General features: G+C 32.8%; 1 protein-coding gene across 3 annotated transcripts in view; it reads left to right on the top strand.

The window, feature by feature from the left end:
* The window catches only part of SAAL1_1 (Protein saal1), a gene marked incomplete at its 3' end in the record, with an annotated part of 34,473 nt that extends 16,182 nt beyond the window's left edge, over positions 1 to 18,291 (top strand). The window contains exons 7-14 of one of the 3 annotated variants that reach the window (XM_051210623.1): positions 93 to 264; positions 2,793 to 2,988; positions 6,601 to 6,714; positions 8,508 to 8,755; positions 10,064 to 10,177; positions 10,846 to 11,079; positions 13,467 to 13,496; positions 16,788 to 18,291. In XM_051210623.1, the coding sequence (XP_051073185.1) occupies positions 93 to 264; positions 2,793 to 2,988; positions 6,601 to 6,714; positions 8,508 to 8,755; positions 10,064 to 10,177; positions 10,846 to 11,079; positions 13,467 to 13,475 (1,087 nt within the window). Of the gene's footprint in view, positions 1 to 92; positions 265 to 2,792; positions 2,989 to 6,600; positions 6,715 to 8,507; positions 8,756 to 10,063; positions 11,080 to 13,466; positions 13,497 to 16,787 lie in introns of all 3 variants that reach the window. The other 2 variants (XM_012942497.2, XM_051210622.1) reach the window with 2 other exon arrangements.
* Positions 18,292 to 18,680: the final 389 nt, after the last annotated feature.

Raw genomic sequence — 18,680 nt, 5'->3', positions numbered from 1 at the left:
CAGTCAAGAATATCAGCGAAACATGAGAAATTAAGACCTTTTGTAATGATGATATAAATTATTTTTATTATTGTCATTTAATTCCCTCATAGTTATGATACAGTTAAAAGAGAAGAAGAAGAACCGCCATCTGCACCGTCATTCGATATTCTCCCTGTTGCTGTCACTGTCACTGAAGGTTCGCCAGCTAAATTTATTGTTAAAGCAGGTGGTTATCCAAGGCCTAAAATATTCTGGTATATTAATGGGGAATTGATAGCCTCAGTAAGTTTATAAATGACTGAACTTTTATTATTTAACTAGATAGCTCTATATTCTTTTATAGTACGATATACTATTACTTATAAGATAATATAGCCGAACGATAATCGAGAGTTATACCACCACTACGCTGGATACACAAGCGATATGCTATACAACGAATTGGATCACTTTACTTTGAGTTACACTGTTCATGCTCAAGTATATGGAACCTGGGTGTAGTCTAGACGATGTTCATTCAACACAATGACAGTCAACCAACAAACGTCTTACTTCATTAGTCCACACATAAATTCATAACTTTACGTGATTTACATCTTAATAATCTGATCACTTAGTTTTCTTTGTACTCGTACTCATACTATTAATTTTAAAAATAATACTGAACATTTATATACAGTTGGTTAATTTCAAACTTAATCTTTATTTAGTAGTTGAATTAATGAGTCGATTAAAGCTAGACCACAATGGAAAACGTGGAAGCACTGAACGACCGTTTCGTCCTAGTACGGGACTCCTCAGTAGTGTGCATCCACGATTCAATCCGCGGGATTCAAACCCAGGACTTATCGATCTCATGTGTGAATGCCTAACCTCCAGACCGCTGAGCCGGCATCTGACAGTGTTGATGTATGACATATTCTATTGTGTGTTGAAGTCCTGGGTTCGAATCCTACTGGCGGGATCAAGGATGCGCGCTGCTGAGGAGTCCCGTACTAGGACGGAACGGTCGTCTTGTGCTTCCAGGTTTTCGATTGTAGTCTAGCTTTAATCGACTCATGAATCCAACTATTAAATTATTACAATATCCACAAAACCCCCTTTCTGTTAATTCTTATTCTTTCATAACAGAATGTTATTTAAATGTAAATACTCTGATTAAGTCATTAAAAACAAAAGTCGACCGAAGGAACACATATTTTCAACTCATCTTTCATTAAGGCTCTAAACTAATAAATAAGATAGCCATAAATAAAGTCAATACTGAAGAGATGGAGGTTGATCTACTTAACAATCTACTTCATTACTTTCACTGAAAACAGTATTCAGTTAAAAACTCAACAAAATTAAATCTCAGCATGAGACTACATAGTCGGGATATTTTTAAGTATCTCTCAACAATAGTATTATTTAAGACGTTTGGGAAATTCAATTGATTTTTATGAAATTTAAATATAAATATATGCTGATTAGTGAGAGTGTATTGTAAAACTCTTCATTCCCAACTAGAACTAATGTTGTTCTATATTGTAACGGTGGTAACTTCATAGTTATGATATGTAGTAATATACATTGATGTCTGACATTCAGATCACTTTTCAAAGGTCGCCTGGTAACCGTAGGTGGTGGTACGAAGAAGTTAGATCATGATTGACCTTCTGTAGAATGTAGATGTTCAGATCACAATCGGCCAAAGTATAACACACATACATAAGGAGGAGTAATCGAACAATGCATTCAAGGGTCATGGAACATGTACCTAGATGGCTTCAAAACCAATAAGTGTCAAAAGATCTGATCGATGTTGGAGGTAGAAAACCAAGTTCATCGATATTAAAGCATACAATTCAAACGGGGCACAAAATTGACAAAATATAACTACCAATTTTGTGTTGTCTATCATGAATAACTCAGTTAAAATGTCAGACATACTACCTGATGAGAGTTCAATCCCATTTCACTGGAAAATCTGTGCCCTAACAATCACGGTTACATTTTATTGACAAGTACCAAATAAGTCTGGAATTTTTTTTGGATTAGCTTTGACTGCCTAAAATATCTAGACGCACACAATGGTGTTAAGTTACTTAAACAGGAGATCACGTTGGAACAGGATTCCATATATCGATCATTAAGATTTCGAGTTCTATATGATAACTATAAGGTATCAATTAGGTTGTTCTGGACAAATTATGTATACATTTAATCTAACCAACTAGTATGTTAAAAGTTTGCTTTTTATGTCAGCTACGGAAAATTATATGTATAGGTGTCTATGTAGTTCATAATATTTTCATGTTTTCTACAAGTTGGAATAGATAATATTAAATTATTCATCTTGATATGATGAGGAATATTTATAGTACAAGATACAAGTGTTTGAGATGTTTCACTCTCTAAGCTGGATGGTTTAAGTATGAAGCAATACAGATTGTTGGCTTTACTATCATAAACTTTATCATTGCTTAACGAGTATTAATGAAGTGAATTAAAAACATGATTAAGATTAGCTCGTTTTCTGAAATCAAGTTCTAACTGATAAGTTAATCGCTGTACAAAATGATATAAACATCAGTATGATTCTGAAGTTCATGATTTTCAGTATTGCAATGGTGATGCTTAAGATGAGATGGTAATAGAATATTTACTGAGTGAATTTTTAGCTGAGAAATTAATTCTATTTGAACCTAAACACATAATTTATGTATTAATGAACAACATAAAAAATAGGCCATTTTCAATACATAAAAACGTACATATCAATGTAAACTATGAATTCCCATTGTTTCTAATCACCTGTTTATCATTAGTCTGGAGGTGGAGGAAATTGGAGAATATTTCAAGATGGTGGTATTAGTAATTTAGAATTTCATCGTGTTGGTACACCTGGTGAATTACATATTAAAGCTGTTGCAAGAAATAATATGGGTGAAGCTGCTGCTGAAACAATATTGATTATTGAACCACAATTAGACTTTAGACCAGATCTACGTCATGTTGAACCAGGTAAATAGATTTAAATTTTCTGAATTTGTTTACTTATGTTTCACAACATGAACTCATTCTTCACGGTTATTTTCTTTTTTTTTACTCTTCCAACTTTAATGAATACTAATCTCAATTTTTTCTGCATTTTCTTAGAAGTCACAATTTTATTAGTATAGGGTTGTGAAGATTATCAAGTTTTTGATTGAGATCATGAATCCACTGATGTTCACTATTTACTAGCTTCGTGAGAGAATTCTCGAGGTTCTAATGAGAAGCCGTAACCAATGGAGCTAATCCATGTCGGATAGAGACAGGTATCTGCCTCAGTACAATGAAAGATGGTCGCACAATTTCGTGAATTGGTGTAGGTTAGACATTAACACCGTCGGATTCCGGCTAAGGGGTCTAGAGGTAGAGCGTTCGCTTGCGAGACTGAAGGCTCTGGATTCGAATCCCACGAGTGAGATCGTAGTTGCGAACTGCTGAGGAGTGGCACAATGGAGCGAGACGGCCGTCCAGTGCTTTTAGGTTTTTAATGATGGTCTAACATCAGTCAATTCATGATCTCAATCAAAAAGTCAGAATCTTGTTTACTTTTTCAAAACAAATAGAATTTTATTATTTGATCATACTGTACAACTTTACTTGGGGTGAGTTTAATGTGCAAATATTTTTTACCCTATAAATTTATGTTTTTATGTCATTTAGACACTTCATAAAAGTACAAAGCTAGAACGTACCTGATATCATCTGATAAGTGAGATTAAATTTCACAAGTCGATGAATCAACTGTAAGATGTAAATTTAACAATTATTTTGATTTAATGGCTGTATAATAATATTTTCTTGTGATGCGATATACTTACTTGCTTATACCAGTTACTCCTTGGAAAACATATGCCGCTGACCAGAATCCAAATGACCTATTCTATCCTGGGCTGTCCTTCCTAATTGTTGCCAAGTACTATTTATTCTTTCTTCTGATATCTATCCAAAAAGCTGTCTGTCCTTTTTTTTCCAATGTAACAAAACTATGCATATATGCTCTACATTGAAATTAATTTACAAGTTCTTATATAGTTTAACTGTCAAAAGAATTTGATGTAAAAATTAAAAAAATATCCCTCCAAATAGAATAGTTTAGTGTATACTGTGTTGCGAAGATGTAAAAAAAAGAAAGAAAAATAACGTGTATAATATCGTAACATGTGTTCATTAAAATGTCACAATAGTGACATTTAATACTTGTCATTGAATAGAAAGTACATTTTACATAATTTACGACCAAACAATTGATATTTGACTGTTGTTTATTTTAAAATATAGTTCAGTTTGTTTTTTTTTGTACGAAAATGATTTTCTGTAGTTGTAATATCTTTGAGAGATATTTGCTATTTCACTGGTTGAAATCATAAGTCATTTGAAGCTAGACCACCATGGAGAACATGGAAGCGCTGGACGGCCGTTTCGTCCTAGTACAGGACTCCTCAGCAGTGCGCATCCACTTGTTGGTTAGGTGCCTGGCGCGAGACCGATAGGTTCTGGGTTCGAATCTCGCGGGTTGCGGGATCGTGCATGCGCACTGCTGAGGAGTCCCATATTACGTTTAAGTAACCTACGTTTTAGCTAAGCATCATAGTTTAATCACAGTATTACTCTACATATACAAGGTTAAATATCTGTTATAGAACTGTGAAATAAATAATAATTCTGGCAGGAAAACGTTTATCAAATAAATAAATCGAGTTGTTGTTCTAGAATAAAGCAACTTATAATTCTTCTATGTAAAATAACAAGGAAACTGGCTGATAAACAATGTAATTAAAGAGATAAGAAAAGGTTTGGATCTGTTATAATAATGAGAGGGGAAGAAGTAAACTAATTAGTCTATTAAAATCAATAAGACAATTGAAAGTCAACTGTCGACTCTTGCAGGACATAAGCATCACTTTTGATCTATATAGTTTCTATGATATCTGTATGAAATAAAATTTCAAGGACAGTACGTAATCACATTATACTGGCGCTATGATTATCCATGAATGTCACTTTTATAAATCTAGGTATTTGTTAGCGAGTTCGTTCATCGTAATATGATTTTGATGCTGTGTCCGCTTCTGGCTACTGGCTGAGCAAAAGTAGAACTGCATTTTAGACCAACAATCTTTAAGTTTTGTTCTCAGCTTTTATCTCCCTATTATCATATCATCGATTACCAAGTCACTAATACTACATAGACGATCTATGCAAAATAATCAATGCTTGGAGAGGTTAATACAACTCCCATTCTGTAATTACGGCCCAATCACATGGGTTTCGATAAAATCCAAGTATATCAAGTTGATTTGAATCGTTTGAATGACCCTGTTATTTGTATTTTGAGTGAAATTTAATCAACTATGGAATGCAGATGCATTCGACTGATGAGTCTCGGGTAAGACGAATCATGGATCCCACTGCAAGCCACATTACATCGATTCTATATAAATCCAAGTATCCACTTTTTTCCGTTACGTCAGTTACATAGTATAAAAGTGTATGCTTATAATCCGTTTAAGATACAGAAATTATGAGATGTGTTATTGAAGACATCAGAACTTTCGGAACTATCATGCAGATTGCTAATGTCTATATTTTAATTATATCATTGTCAGATAAGTGATTTATTGTATTTCTACATTCAATGGGTTGTAAGTTACTGTTAGACCTATTAACTATGGCAATACGTTTCACTATCCTTTCATTACTGTCTTGTTCTCTAATAGCGTGATTTTCTGTAAAGTATGATTTCAAATTCGAGGTGCACTGCGGTCTGATAAGTCATGTATATAAAGTAATGAGTCTTTAAAGGAGATATACTGGGTGATTGAAATTTGATAATAAAATCTTTACTACTTTGTTTTCTTATTCGAACTCAAGAGAATACGTTTTGAACCGTTTAGTCTCGGCTGCAATCAAGGTTAATCTAGCCAGTCAAAGTGTAGAATTAGTCGATTTTTATTTATTTATTTGAACACATAAACGTTAATACAAACGAGTACCACATGCATATGCGCCACACAAGTCACTTGATTTGTGTTGGCTGTGATACTGCCTGGGTGCTCAGACCGAGCCACACTCGTAAACTTCGACCTAAAAGTCTGACTCACAAGGCAGTGGAGCAACGTATGGAGGTGGATCTTCCATATCCACCAACTCGGTTAAAGCACTGAACATTCCCTTTTCGTCCTCTCAATTTCGTACGCAACAGTAATGTCGCGGGAAGGCAGTGAGTAGGACTTTTCTGACAGCGGCTGTGTACGCGTGACTATATGAGAGCGTTTCGAGAAGAAGAGCGAACTTTTCATACCCCTGGTCGTACCAGGGAAGTAGGAGGCAGAATTAGTTGAAGCTTAGAGCGCTAGACGATCTTCAAAGTAGTTGTATACATGGAGTAAAGAAATTAAAACTAGGCTTTTGACTGGTGAGTCATGTCTCTCAATACTGTACAGTTTGTATCCGTAACAATGTAATTTTTGCTTTTTCTGTGTTACTGTTTATAAAAATCATCTGAGATTTTTATTTCAATAATTTCTAACACTTCAAGATTGTATTTGAATAAATTGTTTAATTTTAATCTTCATAATGTAGAAAATCCATTCAAAAAACTTGCACAATTGAGAAAGGTAAAATGTAGTGATGAACTTTCATCAGCTTTTCGTAAACCAAAGGCTCAAGCACTTGATTTACGACGTTTAGAACGAGGTGAGCTCAAGTGTTTCCATTTGTTATTTTTACTTTATGTTTACACATTATTCATTTTTGCTATACTCGCACACACACACACATACATATATGTGAAAATTTGCAATTGTTGTTGAAGAAAGAAAACAAACTATTTTAGAATAGGTGATTCTACTGAACAAAAGCTATCCCGTAGATACAATCTTTAAACTAGATATATAAAATCTTTGTGTTTGGATGACAGCAAATCTAAGAGCATTTTCAATGCTTTGTTATCGTAACAGATATATATTTAACTTTCCAAGCAGTCGATAAATTAATACAAGTATTCTCTCTGATTGCTTACTTATAAATCTCGCGAGAAGGAATGCATTCTAAATTAAGTTATAAATATTCATACTGGATTATGAAGGCTTTTTTAGTTCAAAATATGTATAAACTAAAACACTGAGTATTGTAGTAAAGTATATAATGGAAAACGGTTTATGAAATCAGTAACAAATTTACAGTTAGTTTATTCATATTAGATTATGAAAGTATCACAGCTTCTAGGTTGGATCGTAAAACCATCAGTTTTAAATTTTCACAATAACATATAGGCGAACAATATTGTTTTCAATTGGATCCTCATCAAGATAGAGCAGTGAAGAGAATGTTTAGCGCAGCTAACCTCTGTCTGTTGTTCTCAATCCGAACTATGGTGATTCCTTAACCAAAGGATAAGTTACCTGGTCCTATTTCTCGCATGAGCGTTCGTGAATACGCTCTGCTGAGGAGTCCAATACTAAGACGAAGTAGTCATACAGTGCTTACATGTTTTCAATGATGGTGTAGCTTAGATCAACACATGAATTCAACTATTAAAACATTTACGGGTATTTACGAATTCAGCTTCTCCTGTGGAGAAACCTGTATTGAGCGCAAAACCAGACAGCTAAGCCAACCAGTTAGTGAATGCCTCCTTTATGATTAAGAAAGGGTATCATCAAAACAAGATGCAGCTCCGTTCTACCACACTCGATCGATAGCGGTTACGTAGTGGATAAAAATAAGTTATTCTAAGTGATTTATCGTATTCCGACTAGTTTTTCTTATGGGATTCGATCTCGTCTCGTACATATAGCATAAGCTGTAAGGATTCGAACTAACAATCCAAATCTTTGTATTCATAAGAAATTTGTGACACCTTTGCCTCTTCCTTGACCGAATTAACTGCAATAGGAAAAAATTTACTCCTTATTATTTTCTATTCTCTTATTCCATTTGTTTTTCATCAGTCACCGGTTTTTTTCATTTCTCAAGTATGCGCTTCATTGAACACTTCGTATTACATTATCTTAAAATTTTTATTAATGCTACTTCAGTGTCCAAATATTTCAAGTCACTGACCTATTTCCTATTATGAAACATTGATTCAAGCCCTTGTTAATCCTATTACAACTAGTACACCTGTCATATGTTTATGTGTTGATTGGTTTAATAATTTTGTATATACGTAGAATAACAACTGTATGTTAGAGTAAAGCCTGATGAGGATCCACTTCAAAACGGCATTATTCGCTTATCTATGTTGTTTTAATTCACAATATGGGAATTTTCAAAATTTGGGTTTTTAATTTGTTTACCTTTAATACATTAAATTATATTATCTGAGTCACACCATAAGATTTAAAGATCTTTGTTGGTACTTACAGGTGAAGAGTTGCAAAAACAACATCTGTCCAATGTTTCTTATTTCTTTTTTTATTTTCACCTGGTAACGTTAGTTATTTAGAAAAAGTGCTAAAAATTTTTCATGTATCTGTTTTTTTAAGCACTTGAAATTCGTGGTCGATCTGCTGCTGGTGTAGATGTTGAAGAAACAGAAAATCTATATTCACGTGTTCAATCTCAATTACGTACTAATAGACGTTCTAGTGTACCACCAAGAACACCGCCACCTTCACAACCTCAACTACAGAATGTTCAACCAAATAATGTTCAGTATCAAAAACAAACAACAGCACCAAATACACAACAGTATCAGGCACAACACCAACAACACCAACAACAAAATTTCCAAGTAAATGGGTTTTTATTGATGATAATCTAACATTTTGAGGACATACGTGTTTTTGAGATATTACCACTATTGACTTACTAAGTTAGTCAATAGTTTATATTTAATAATAGTCTTTCAAAGAAAAACGGTAGTTAGTCCTTCAAATATCCCGTTCGCATGATTAGTTTCAACCTATAAGAGCTATCTATACTTCTTTTCTTAACTTGGAGCGTGCAGAAGCGCAGTTACAGTAAAAAGATACACTTACCTTTCTCCTAGGACTGACTTCAAAAGTTTACATACTAGTTTTAAGCGAACACACATTCGTGTCTTCTGACAAGTTTTTGTAAACTAATGTATTTTAGAATTCCACCCATGTAGGATTGCCAATTTATTAGGACGAACAGTGCGGAAGTATGATATGAAGGATTATTACTGATATTTTATTGTAATTATTGGATGCTTTTACTGTTGTGCTTTTATATTCTCCTATTAAAAGCTATTGTGACTCATGTTTCATCGTCATATATATCATTATTCCAGATTTATCACTATATATTTATTCCTTTATAACTATGGTTTTCATGGAAACCATGATCCGAACAATGTCAGACTACCATTGAAAACCTGGAAATACTGAACGGCCCATTCGTCCTAGGCAACGGAAAATGGTCGCGCGACATCGCACATTGGTTGAAGTCAAACATTAACGCCAATGGATTCTGGTTCAGCGATCTAGAGGTCAAGCATTCTCGCGTTAGGCCAAAGGTGCTAGGTTCAAATCCCCCATGCACAGCGTGGGTGTGCACTGCTGGGTTCCACATGCAGTCCAAGGCTCCCAGGTTTCCAATGGTGGTCTAAAATTGATCGGTTCATGGATTCGATGCAATTCAACAACCTCTACAACCCCGAACTAAAAACTATGGTTTTGTACCACATAACTAAGTTATACACACATCATATTTCCCTAAATATGTTTCTATATGGTCTGATTATTGTTGTCATATTCCTGTATGACTTTTCGGTCCTGGTTAAATTAATTATAACAACGAATAGATCTGCTGTCCATCTTCGTCTTCTAATAAGCTATTGAGTTAAATGAAACTTGAGGAACGAAAATCTTTAAAGTCTTGCATGCTGTTGATTGGTCGATGTGCCAACAGGTAGACAGGAGGTTATTAACCCTACTGGCAATATAAGTGAACTGATCGATAATTGGATCAGCGAAAGTGAGAGAGAGGTCATACGGTTTTTCTTGTTGTTATAGCTTTTGAGTTGAAAAAATAACGATGTTCGTATACTGATAAAAACACTTCTCATGTACTTTAGCCACCAGCAATGCAAAAACCAACGCCTGGACCTCAATTTCAAGCTCCGATACCACCACCACAACAACAGCAGCAACAGCCGAATACAACAGTGATCAGGTTGAATGCAGCACCTGTAAGTGTTTATTTGGTATAACGCAACAACTGAATAAGTGTTAGGAATAAACTTTATTCAGTTGAGTTTGTAGACTTTTACAAAATTGCGTTGTAAGCAATTAGAGAGCTTAAAAATTTCATTGTACTGTGGTCGTGTACTAGTCAAATGCTTCAATAAAAATTACATTATATTATATATTCATTTAGATTCTAGTTATCAGTTTTCCAAAAAGATGGACGACTGGTCTATTCACTGCAGTCTGATATTAAACTAACTGATGATGCACAACAAAAATATTCACTTTCTAAATGATACTTAGTAGATGATAATTTCAGTATAGCTTACTTAGAAGTGTAACTTCTCGCTCATAATTCTTGGTCTATAGAGAATAATGTACTTATTGATCACTCGACTAGACAGTTGACAAACCGTAGAAGATTAGTAAGTGAAAACACCAAGAATGAGTAGATTGTTTATAAGGTGGTGTTTGGATGTAGTTAACAAAGAACTCTGCTTCGCCTAGGTTTTGCGCTTTTGAAACTGATCTTGACAGAAGTGATAGTTCCTGGAGTATATGATTTAGTGTCAACCAGCTTCACGGTCAAAGCAGCTTACGATTGAGCTATCCAAGCTGCTACTGATCTCCTGTAACGTTGAGACTGTAAAAGTGCTTTCTTCTTTTATAGAATCAACGTCCGGACCAGCCTTCACCGCCTATACAAATGTTACAGCCATTAACAATTAGTCCATCTGGACAAACACAAACACCAGTTGAATCACCACGGAATGTTCCATCTCCTGCTAAGCCAACACCACCACCACCGCCACCGCCACCACCATCTATGGCGCCTGTTGCTCAAAATGTGACATTGCCCCCACCACCGTCATCTCCCATAATGTCACCACCGATTGTGAATTCTGTAAGTTATTCTATTATTGTTGTTTACTAACTTTCTCTTGCTTATGAATGTTGTCTGTTTGGTAACTATAAATACAGATGTCGGTGCATTAGAGTTTGAGATGGTAGAATGTGCATAATTTAAATCATAAAATGAAAGTCTTTGGTTTGGTGCCCTGTAATGTGTTGTTGCTAGTATGTACTTCTGGGGAGCCCTAATACTGAGGCGAAACAGTTTTCCAGTACTTCCTGGTTTTCAGTCTTGGTCTAATCAAGACCAGTTCGTTGTTGATAATGTAACGGTTGCCAAAAATGTTTTGAGTTAATATTATCCAGTCACATCTGGATACTAAAACTGAATAAATAAAACTACATCCATAGAAAGATTGTTTTTAGGCTTTCAGAATAAATTTCCGCTACCGTCTACAATTATGTTTCCTATTTATTTACATAAACTGGAAAAATGAAAACTATGACACTGAGAGCTATTTTTGGGCAGAATAACTTTGCATACTTCCTGTATATTGATTAAACAGTTGGGTCATTGCTTTTCGTGTTACATTGATAGTGAGCTTTCATTCTACTTAATAACTGTATATCGATTGAAATTTATTGGTCATAATGCTTTATAATTAAGCGAGTATTTCAGACCTGGGTAATCTAAAGAACACAAGATGTTCGACCTGATCTTTCTGTTATTCTGACTAATGTTTTATCCAACACTATTGAATTTTGCTTTGCCATTCCATCATTGACAAACACTAAGCTACTAATGCGGAAGGAATACACAACAGTACTGTGTCTAGAGCAAGATCCGTTTTGCTGTTGTACAGACAGCAATGAGAAATAATAGTTGGTTTAACTTATTGAGGATATAACAATAATAAAATATACAGATGTGTATAACTTCACGACAGTCTGTATGGATGCTCAACGATGAACACAGAACGTAAGTTTAAGCATTTCTTCGATAGGCCTTATGATTAATTCATCAATGTCCAAACAAAAGTAAACTTCAGCTACTCTTAACGGCCAAATTTTATTTATTGTTGTCGGCTTTATCCTTCATTTGATCAAACTAAAAATATTTGTATTAAACACGTTGTGCAATATATTGATGAAATAGATTTTTTTAATATATGTTCAAGTGCTTAGTTTTTCATTCTGTTTTATATGAACCGCGACAATAGGAAACAGCGAATTGATCTCGACTGAATTTTAATTAAAAAATAATGTTGAAGTGTTGAACATTTTCAGAAATCAAGCTCGTCGTCATCCCCAGAAAGCTCTATTACCTAGAAAAAAGTGAAAATGTTAAAAAATTTTATTATTAGACCAAAATACGGTTCTCAAGGGTTAGCTACAATTGATATACATTTGCCTCATTGTCAGCATTACACATTATGATAGTACGTATCCTGATTAACATTCTATACGTAATTTGGCTAGTATGCTTCTATAAGGATGTCAATTCTATCATTGGAATAAAATAGTAGTGATTTATTTATTAATGTGACTTAGCTGTTTGCTATTACTTGGAGTACTTACATCAAATATAAAATGAGCTTATCGGACTAATGACGACACAGTGTAAACTGAATGAATACCTATAAGAAATCTCTTCATGAAATTAATAATTATCTCATAACAATAAAGGTATCATTATGTCGTATTCAACTTGGACAGTTTAAGTATTTTGACGGATTCTTGTTGAAAATTCAAGGAATAGTTCCTTTTCAAACGTGAATATGGAAAATTCATACAAAATTTATTGATCATAGTATTTTCAGCAAGATATACACGAAAACTACTCAAGATCTACGTTTTTATTATTTTGGAATGCCAAATTTATATTTAAAAAAAATCTTTTATCAAAATAAGATAAGAACCACTACCGTGATGGTTGCTACTGATGAGGACAGATCTAAGTATTATGTGTTACCAATCGAGAGTGGAATGCTTGGCGTCAGAAGGTTGAGAAAATTGAAGAGAAGAGAACGAGGACAGAGAATTATCGATATTGAAACGAAGGAACAACAAAGTCTGAGACAGTTGATGGATATTTTGCAAATGAAGTATTTACTGTATAGTTCTCAGATTTTACCAAGATATTCTGTAATGTACATTTGGTTGTCCTCACTTGTATTCCCGTTCACTACACTACTACTGCTAAGAAACTGGATCAGTAGCTTCATCACCAAAAAACCTTCGACTTTCGAACATTTTATTCTAGCTTCCAATACTGTTTTACTTAACTTGTTTTAGGCAGAATTTTAGTATCACTACCGGTTATATAAACAGTTTGACTTGATGGTGAGTACGTAAATCCTGTGATCTGTAAATGATATACATTAATTTACAATGAACTTTGATGATCAACTTACACACAATTTTCTTGTATCAATCAAGTCAGACTAATTCATAGGTTTTGCTAACACAGTAAGTTACTTAAAATAGATGCACTTTATCTATAATAGTAGATTTTCTAAATTTATTCCTAGTTAGTTTCACTGATTGATATTATCATTTAGTAAAAAGTCATTTTAGGTAGTTTGTAAACTAACGTAATATATTACCTTATTATTCTTATTTGTATTCATCCTTGACCTTTATATATTTCTCCATGAGTTTTACACTGATCATCTGTACATGTATACTTTATTAGTTTTCATTGCATGTGTATGATGAACAGTATGAAGTGATTACTTTCATATTACACTCTTCCAATATAATAATTATTATTATCATAATGATCATGATCATTATCATTGTCATTATTATCATCCTCAACAATCGACTCCATCAAATCACATGAATCCATATTTTCCTATAGAATAATTCAACTTTTCTTTATACGTGTACATTCATACGTTCATTTTCATCTTTCATACGTGTAGATCCTTCTATGCGTGTGTGTGTCTGTGTGCATGTTTATGCTTGGTCATTTAAATGTTGTAGACTTAGACATTTTCATCGTAGCTATTTGTTATTATTTCTAATTATCCTTATTGTTTAGTAGTGGTTATAACTACTTTTAAGTAATATGAATCGAGATAATTTCAAATAGATGCATTTTACGATTGTTGTTTCAATAACATATCTATCCATGCAAATGATTCAATCTAAAGGTAATTTTTTTTATCATGGATCAGTATAAACTGAAGAGTCTTTGTTACTAAATTAGAATTCTAGTAAAGTCTAATCATTCGTTGACTAAATGTATACTGATGTGAGATCTGAAACAAGGATGAAACAACTCTCTATTATCCTTTATTCTTCAATAGTTTCAAATATGATGTCAGTCTGTGGAAATAAAATATTCTTCTCATTATTTAAACAAGAAAAATAATCGAAAGTTTATTGACTGACAAATAGGTAGCTACTTTTTTAACAGAAGAGCCGATTAACCACTTTTTTTTACGGAGTTCAACTCATTCACGACACAAACAATAACTCGTTATGTGGTGTATCCTACTTAAGCTGACATATATGAGTAGTATGTAGCAGCAATCAGAAGTGGAATGTCTGTCAGCAGGAGATTAAGAAGATTGAATTGAAGAGAACAAAAAAGTAAGCAGAGATCAATTGTAATAACGACTGAATTGAAAGAATCACAAAACATGTTTAAGATAACTGAAAGATGTGCAAACAATATATCTAATGTATGGTTTTTATATTTTACGAAGACAATCTGTAATTTCGCATTAAATAAAAAAATGGTTTTCTCCACCTGAATTCTCGTCCACTACAATTACAGTGAACAGTGGAGTGAACCAAAAAATAAACGGAAGTAACCATTGATCTCACATAATCAGTTACCTTACTTGAAATGATTGAGAAATAACACTTGGTTAAGTATTGTTTCACTCTATCAAAAAACGACTGCGTATAAAGAAAGTGGATCAATCTCCCATTAATGAAGTGCAGAAGATTTGTGTTGATAAGAATAAGTATCATGTCGTATAGCTGACGGTACATTACAAGTTGTCTAGAGTTAAAATGTTCTCTTCTTTATTAAGAATAATCAACTGTACAGTAAATTATTTCTATTAAGCTCGTTACGAAACTGAGGTATATAATGCTCCGAAACATGCATTTGGATGGATTAAAATAAATTTTATATAACTCCAGACTTAGTTCCATCAATGAATTTGTCATAGTCCTAGAATCATTGTCAAAATATAATTAATATAATCCATGATTGATGTTTCATGACACTTTTTTTGAATATCAAGAAAGATGGTAACTTCAGTTTTAATTAGTTGGCTTTGTACAGATGATTAGAAACGCTAGAAGATTCTAATCAAACTAGAAATCATTTTGATTACAAGTTATTAGGAGTTCTAGACTCTTATGTTGGAAACCAACATGAAAGATGAAAAATACTTTAACAAGTTTATGGTAAAATTCATTGAATTTCACAATTTAATGTACATATTAGTAATAACAATTTGTAGAGATTGTTTATTTGTCTGATATAACAATGAATGTAATATTTTTTAGTATCAGAAAGGGTTTTGTGGATATTATAGTAATTTTAATAGTTGAGATCATAAGTCAATTGAAATTAGACCACTATAGAAAAGCTGAAAGCATTGGACGGCCGTCTCGTCCTATTGTGGGACTCCTTAACAGTGAGCATCTTTATCTTTAACGATAAGATTTGATAGTATAAGTATGAAGATTGAAAAAAATAGACATAATATTAAAACAACTGTAGTTTAAAATTATCATTCCCACTAGTCGCCAGATTAATGCACAATTTATAACAACTTCCCTCTTTTCAGTCCTCAAACTTGTTATCCAATAATATTTATACTTTCAAAATGGTACAATTGATGATTATTACTTAAGGATAGATATAAGAGCCAATAATTTGTATAATGATCTCTTTATATAATTGAGCAACAATGTGTACCCCTAAATAGATTGAGCGCATGTTTTATTAATACTTAAACTAATTACTTTATTTTTGTTCCTAATTTTTATGATCATTTCCTCAAAATATGTCTTTAGTATTAAAGAGAAAAGCCACAGTCGTTTACATGATTGACTTCTAATTAGACATGAGATGAGGATAGCATACTTTAATCGCGATAAATCATTTATGTAATTACTGTAGTTTGAGTTTTATTTCTAAAGGTTTGGACTAGTAACCCGTTGTTGATAATTTAACTGAATTTTGATTATTTATAGCAGGAATATGTACATCCTGTTTGAATTGTTTTGATGTACACAATACTTTATAGGTTTTTATGAAATAAATGAAATATGGCTAGAAATGGAGTCCTTGACGAAAGTTTTGTTCTGCTTTAAAACACATCAAACAGCCACATTTTATTTATTCTATATAAACATGTGATATTATGGCTTTATCAAGACGATTTACATAGGATGCACATATAGCAACTAAGAATAATCAAAATTTAGTCAAAATGTCAACAAATAGATACTCTAAACCAGTACAAATTGAATTACGGTTCATACCCATTGAAAAAGTCGTTTACCCTGATTCAGTAACCTAGCAGATAATGCGTTGAACGTTTAAACTGAAGAGTACTGATTTTGAATCCTGGGTTAAACATTAACTGTAGGACGCAGGTAAATCCAAATGAAAAGTATTAGACATAACGAACTACGTATCCTGGATTCCACTGCCAGACACATTCTTTCTACTCTATCTAAATTACTATAGTTATCCCTTAAAGTGATGTTTATTATTTTTTCCAGATGATGCAATTCTCTGATCCTTCACCTACTCAAATGGCTTATTCTGATGCTGTCAGCGCAGACTTCACTATTCAACTTTAATATATTTTGTGACAAATACAAAATAATAAAACAGAACAAAACAAAATATATTAGTGAATTATCAATGCTTATCAATAATCAATTAAATATTTATATTGATTTTGAAAGAATTCTAACATTGTAATCTCAGATTACACTGATCTTCAGTTTCATTTTACTCTAATCAACCAATAAGCTTTTACAAACAGACAAAATTAAATATATTCTCAACAATTGCATTTGGCTTCATGTATGTCTTACCCTTTCACAACTATCGCTATTATTATTACTATTATCATCATCATTATTATTATAACCGGATGAATTCGCTTAAAGCACACAACCTGACATGACTCCACTAAAAAAAGAAATACAAAAATGCAAACGCCATTACAAACCAAGATAGTTTACATTCAATTACACTTGCTGAATAACAAACTAGACAATATATTGCATGCATATTCACTTAATTTATTGTTAACGATTCTTTTTCTTTCTTTCCATCCATCAATATAACAAAACAAAGCGTTACATTGTTTATTGATGACATTTAATGAATTCTAAAGTCATTTATTCAAAGTTTATATTTATCTATATCTTAGAGATGAAAGCATTCAAGCAACCAACCAATCAACCATTCATTTAGTATAGTTCACAATGATTTATGCCCTAGTCAATTATTCTTCGATTCTGTTATGTTTATGTATGTGCATACATTCTTCTTATCACATTAAAAGAAATGAAGAGTAATATTGTTTTCTCTTTTAATGGTAAAATGAAAGTAGATGTAAACATTAACAGCTTATTTTTTATTTCTATACTAAACTAGACTTTAGATTCACACTCTGTCTAGAAAAAAAAAAGAGAAAAAAAATGATCAAATGAAAATCTTTATTACTTAAACTGTCTGTCTTTTTTGCAAACTTCGTCTTAGTTACTGTAGAAAACATGCATACATACATACATACATGCAAAAAGAAAGAAAGAATCAGATACATGGAAAACCTTGAATATAACCTTGACATTAGTTGGTATTAGTTTCTAGTTATTTAAATTTTCACTGTTACCTACCTACATTTCCCGTTCCTTCAGCTATTCTGATAAATTAATTTAGACAAACATTTTGTTTTCTTTAAAGCAAAATATAATACAATTCTACAATATTGTTTATATTTACTTTTTCAATTATTACGGACGGAAATAATGGGATGTGCATGTACGTAAGCAAGAAAACGGTAATACATTTTACAAATTATTCGATTATTGCTTTCAATTTACAAATCTTTGTATGGTTTATTGCAATGCTTTTTACCCTTAACCCTTATTCAATTAAAAATCAACAGTTTAGTTTTTAAAAAAAGTTGATATTTCTTTTGAATGGATTCTTTGCTGTTTCAATATTTGGATATAAAGTTGTACGGTAAATAGGAAAGAAAAGTGCTTTGAAGGTTGTTTCATAAAATTTCTTTTAGGGGGTTTAACAGTGTTTATTCAATTAACAAGATATTTTTCATCGTGGACTGAAATGAGTTTATAAATCACTAATCACTAGGATGTAAATAGTAGTTGTGTTGGAGATTATGTTTGAGAGCAGGAATCGACCAATGTTTGACCATCATTGAAAACCTGGAAGCACTGGACGGCCATTTCGTTCTAGTATGGGACTCCCCATTGGAGCGCATCCACGATCTCGCATGCGGGACTCGGACTCACGATGATTTAGCTGTAACCATAGATCTGATTTTTTCCTGATTGGACTCAAAAGAAAAAATGAATGATTGGAGCTAACACTTAATGAACGGTTATTATGATTCCTAAAATTTCGTGATGAAA

The sequence above is a fragment of the Schistosoma haematobium genome, chromosome 1 (assembly GCF_000699445.3).
Source record: "Schistosoma haematobium chromosome 1, whole genome shotgun sequence".
Lineage (NCBI taxonomy): Eukaryota > Metazoa > Platyhelminthes > Trematoda > Strigeidida > Schistosomatidae > Schistosoma > Schistosoma haematobium.
Note: the sequence above shows the minus strand (reverse complement) of the source record. Positions and strands in the feature narration are given on the sequence as shown.